The sequence below is a fragment of the Bactrocera tryoni genome, chromosome 3, assembly GCF_016617805.1.
Source record: "Bactrocera tryoni isolate S06 chromosome 3, CSIRO_BtryS06_freeze2, whole genome shotgun sequence".
Taxonomy (NCBI): Eukaryota; Metazoa; Arthropoda; class Insecta; order Diptera; family Tephritidae; genus Bactrocera; species Bactrocera tryoni.
Genome location: NC_052501.1, coordinates 43,161,580 through 43,166,815, shown reverse-complemented (window position 1 = coordinate 43,166,815; position 5,236 = coordinate 43,161,580). Strand labels below are relative to the sequence as shown.

The 5,236-nt window shown below is 38.5% G+C and overlaps 1 protein-coding gene across 1 annotated transcript; it reads right to left on the bottom strand.

The window, feature by feature from the left end:
- Positions 1-814: 814 nt before the first annotated feature.
- Positions 815-4,526, bottom strand: LOC120771594. The gene is made up of 6 exons (XM_040099666.1): positions 4,361-4,526; positions 4,028-4,305; positions 3,780-3,948; positions 3,396-3,698; positions 3,102-3,318; positions 815-1,056 (listed from the first exon to the last, which is right to left on the bottom strand). Exons 1-6 carry the CDS (start codon positions 4,466-4,468, stop codon positions 875-877), a joined length of 1,257 nt encoding a protein of 418 aa, XP_039955600.1. The 5' UTR covers positions 4,469-4,526; the 3' UTR covers positions 815-874.
- Positions 4,527-5,236: the final 710 nt, after the last annotated feature.

Below are 5,236 nucleotides of genomic sequence, written 5' to 3'. Positions count from 1 at the left end.
CGGAGTGAAGAGAAATCAGACTGCCAACCTCCCAACGTTATAATCGACCACAATACCCGCCGGGGGAAGCAGAGGAAGAGGAAGACCTTCACTACGTTGACCAGGTGGATATGGACCTGACTACACTTGATATCTCCAATTGGCGCCAAACGGTATTTCCTGGTTCGCCGAAGGTATGAGATCCTTGAAACCCCAAAATATATTCGAAAGCTACAATTTGCGCCAAGTGCATTATTGTTTTATCAAACAAAGTGCAACAGACGATGAAAATCGATTTCGATAGAAGTTGGTTCATTAAATCTCTAGAAGATATTGTCCGTACAATGACAAGCGATTAAAATAACAAGAAAAAAATTGGTGCGTTTTCAAAAAAAGTAGGATTTCGTGCCATCTCATTTAAGTCATTGCCAAATAAGGTTCATCGGAGAGTAAAAATGTTTATTTAAAGGTAAATATGATGTCATCCAAAGAACAGTCCAACAAATTGTATTTGCTTGCGAACCTGGCGAAGATTGTCCCAGCCGGAAAGGGCATGCCAAGCACCAACTCCATGGGTGCCCACAAAAATAGTCATAGGACTTTACAATAATATGGTACACCGGTTTATACTTCGCCATCACCATGATCAAATTGATCGAATCTCACGCATTGCTTAATCCTCAATTGTTAAAAAATCGGTGAATTCGTGTTTTAACACAATTATTTTACGCATACGTATAGTATGTAGCAACCAAAAATATTCATACAAAGTCAAGGAACAAATTTAAGAAAAAAAATTTAACTAAATAACTTCAATTATTTATTATTTCTCCACATTATCCTTAATAATACGTCAAGGATATTGTTTACAATTATTAGTGTTTTTTTATATTTATTACATTTCAAAATAGCCATTGTATAGAAATCTTGGCAGTAGCACTCGTAACTCATCCAGAAGTTTTGGGCCTCCCAATTCTTTCCTTAGTACTTCTGCATTTTCGAGCACCTCAGCAATATCTTTATTCTCATCGGCAAATGTATAGTTGAATAATAGGAAACAGAGGAGTAGAAAAAGCCCTGTTCATGTAAAATAAAAGTAAATATTTTACTACTCAATATCATTAACAGTTTTTAGCATTAAATTGTCGTCTGCCATATAAGACAGAGCTGCTACTTTATTATGAATCATGATTATCTGGTCGTTTTCAGTTATTACTCAAAACAAAAATTTTTGTTGTATGATAAGTATATTTAATTATGATATTATTATTTTTAACGACGTGTGCGCATCATCAGAGATAGCAGAAGATCTCAATATCTCCTACAAGGTGCGTTCCAGTAGCAAAGTAAACAGTAAACTTTTTGAATTTAGCGCCCCCTGGTGTCACCATCTATATGTCGACAGGTGCGTTAGAATCTACTATCTTTATCGATTGTCCAGTGAGAATTACATGCTATTTTATTGATTGGAAGCGAAGTTATTGCGTTTTAAGTGACAGTATGTTTGTGTTACTCGTATCGGTGCGAAAATGAGCTTCGAACAAAGAGCCAACATTAAATTTTGTTTTAAAATTAGTAAAACGTTTCAATTGATGAAACAAGTTTATGGCGATGATTGCGCATCCCGAGGCGGAGTGCACGAGTGGTTTCAACGTTTTTAAAGTGGTCGTGAGGACATAAATGAAGATCAACTTGTGGGCCAATCAAAATCCGTAATCACCGGAAATTCCATCGAAACTGTGCGTGAATTCATCAAAAATCAACCGAATTCATCACTGAAATTCATGTAAATGGAATTAAACATCTCCAAAACATCGATTTATCGCATTTTGACCATTCAAAAGGCTTGCACCGGCATGCTGGGGGCCATACCGACCAACGGGCTATAACACTCGATCGACATGCTTTGGACCAAGCAAAAAGCTATATTGAAGCAGAAGGAGACTATTTTGACTAAAATAAATTGATTTTGCTGAAAAAACCATTTGCTCTGTTTTTTAAGTCCTGTTTACTTTGGAACTCACCTTCTATTAATCAACCCAATACAAGTTGGTTAATATTTTGACTCGTACAAAAGATCATTCTGTCGTAAACGAAATTCATGGATTATTCACTACCATAATGTTAGGTGACAATCCAGCATGATCATTCCATCGCAAGCAAACAGTTACCAAACACATCCTAATTGACATAAAGGGTTTGTCCGGAAAGTAATAGGACTGATTTTCTTCCGCCGCGACTGTACTTTGAAGCGTGCGCGTACCGACTAGATTCGGTATAGGACGTTCCTAGCTAACGAACAAAAGGCTGGTCAGTTGTCTCGGAGCACCTGGAGAGTCAGAACAAACATTTTCGCGCGACGTGTTTCGACGAAAATGCAGCGTTCGTTAGAGCAGAGGTACGCGATTAAATTCTGTGTGAAACCCGGCAAATCTGCGTCAGAGACGTTTGATATGATCAGCAGGCTTACTCAGAAGTTGCTTTAGCAAGAAGTGGTGTGTTTTGGTGACACCATGCCTTTTAGGAGGACCGGGAAGAGGTCCCTGATGAGGTCCCTGGTAGACATGCGACTTCGATAACCACCGACAATGTGACTCGTGTGCGCAAAGTTTTGAACTCAGACCGTCGACTAAGTACTCGTTTAATTGCCCAGATGTTAAATATATTAAAATCTGTGGTTCATGCCATTGTGACGGAGCACTTGAACATGCGCAAGGTGTGCGCGAAGATAGTCCCAAAAGAGCTCACTGACGACCAGAAATTGCGGTAAGTGGAAGTGTGCCTAGCAAATTTGAACATGCGTGAAAGTGACTCCCAATTTTGTCATAACGTAATCACAGGTGACGGTCATGGATCTTTGAGTATGATCTCGAGACAAAGACCGATGAAAGGCAAGCATTTTGAGACGACAGAGGGTATCCAAACAACATGCACCTCGGCTCTCAAGGCTATTCCGGAGAATGCCTTCCATGACGCCTTCAATGCTGGCAGCGCTGCATCGACGCAAAAGAAGCATATTTTGAAAGCTTTTAAAGAATTGTAATGATTGGTTCAATAATTTTTTTTAAATCGACTTAGTCCTATTTTCGGACAAGCCCATTATGTAGCATACCCTAACTTACCCCAATATCTATGTTTTGCCAATTCTTGGCGAATTTCTATATGCGTAGGAATGTGACCTTTGTATTCCGTTTTGCGCAGTGTCTCCTGAAAATTCATGATATAGAAGTAGAGTAGCTCGTCATAGTGGTCACGTCGCATTTCTGGGCCAAACATCATTGTGAACGCATAATGAAGATCAATCGCCGGCGATCCGAATATGCTGATCTGATAATCAAGCTGCGCACAGAAAATTGGGTAAAGAGCAGAAATCATTAATTTTTGTATTAAGTTATATAGTAAACAGTTTTGCTTACCAGCATAACATCAGTCAGTTTGTCCGCATTTTTCTTTATCATTATGTTTTTCAAATGAAAGTCCCCATGGTTGAGCACAAATATGCCATCGCGTTTACCACTGCCGCCTTCGTTAAACATATCGATCGACTTTCCGCATAGTAAATGTTCGACGGATGCGATGTGCGGCACATATGGTTTCAAATCATCGTATTCGCTTAGAATCTCCTTCAGAAATCCAATACCATATTTAATATGTGGAAAGGTATTGGGGTCGGCAGAGTTCATTGAGCCCTTGTCTAAAGTCGTTATGATATTGTCCTCCTAAAAAGTTGCGAACAAGCCAATTAGTTCAATATAATATTGAAAGAAACTTTACTTTCATAATATGTATGTTTTCCTCACCTCTTCCTTGCACAATTTGTAGCTGATGGCATGCAATTTTGCCAGTTTGAGAAGTGTAATTTTCAATTCCTCCAAATTAGGATGGCGGTACCCTATTGTGGTGTAACCTTTGAGTGCTAAATCTTCAAAAACAACATATGACGGTGCGGTGGTGCTCGAGGCGATGAGCCTTTTCCAAAATATATTTAAAAATTTACTTTCATTGTCCAACTGTTGTTTATTTTTCAATTTCAATTCGGTGTACTCACTTTGGTCCCAAAATGGTGTTGTCGCCATATTGTCTCAGCACCTTTTCGATCATCGGCAGCACTTTCGTATATATGGTTATTTCCGTATCGAAATAACTATAATTTTTCATCACTTCTTTCTTGTTTCCCTCTATAAATGGTTCGACTTTTAATATGAACGATGAAACCTTCTCTTGTGTTGGCTGCGACGGCAATCTGTAAGTAACTTTGGCTCGAAACAAAATGCTTGCGTAGTTATCATTTTTCAATGTGCCTGGTTTCAGCTCTAAATTGGCGATCTAAAAATTGAAGTTTTATTTCAAAAAGCTGTGATTTTGTAATATGCACACACACCTTCGCGTTTTCAGTTTCGATGCTTTTCAGAACGTTTTGGAAAAATGCCTCGTTCAACCATTCCGGGAAAGTGAAGTCACCTTCGCTGCACTTTTCGTTATTTGTCATTGCAATGCTGCCCTCAAATTGAAAATTTTTATCTTCCGTATTTCATGGGGCTTCAAGTGTAGAATGGAAACAATGGAGCTCGCGTGGCGCACTTATACCTACTGATCACTTCAAATACTTCAGACTTTACAGTTCGTTATCTAAATTTATTAGTTATTTTTGCAATGCCTTATCGCCTTATTGCATTCAGAAGCGTGGTGGTGCTGGGTGTTGAAGGGGAAACGAAGCTCTTCAGAGGCGGAAAAAGTTTTAATTAACTCACAATGCACAATGAGTTTTACAGATGGCTCTTGGTATTCAATTTCATTGAGGCAGGTAAATTTGAAAGCTACTTTAGGCTCTATAACGGTTACTTATCTTATCATTTAATAGCAATAGATACAAACATAATGAGCGTGATACTAAATTAAATAATTTTAATCAATCTGCTCTCTTTTATGTAGCGACCGCATTTATAGAGATGGGATTTAGAAATAGTATTAATTTCGATGTGAAAGATGCACCTCGCTCTGGTCGACCTATCGTTGAAAAAGTCGATGAAATTATGGAAAGGAGCGACAAGGACCGTCTCATAAGCAGCCATGACTTAACATTCATCATCAAACGGTTTTGAACCATTTTAAAAAGGCTGGCTACAAAAAGAAGCTCGATGCACATGAATTGTCTGTGAAAAATTAAATGGACCGAATTAACATCTGCGATTCTTCGCTGAAACGAAATAAAATCGAACCTTTTCTGAAGCGAATGAAAACAAGAGACGAAAAGTGA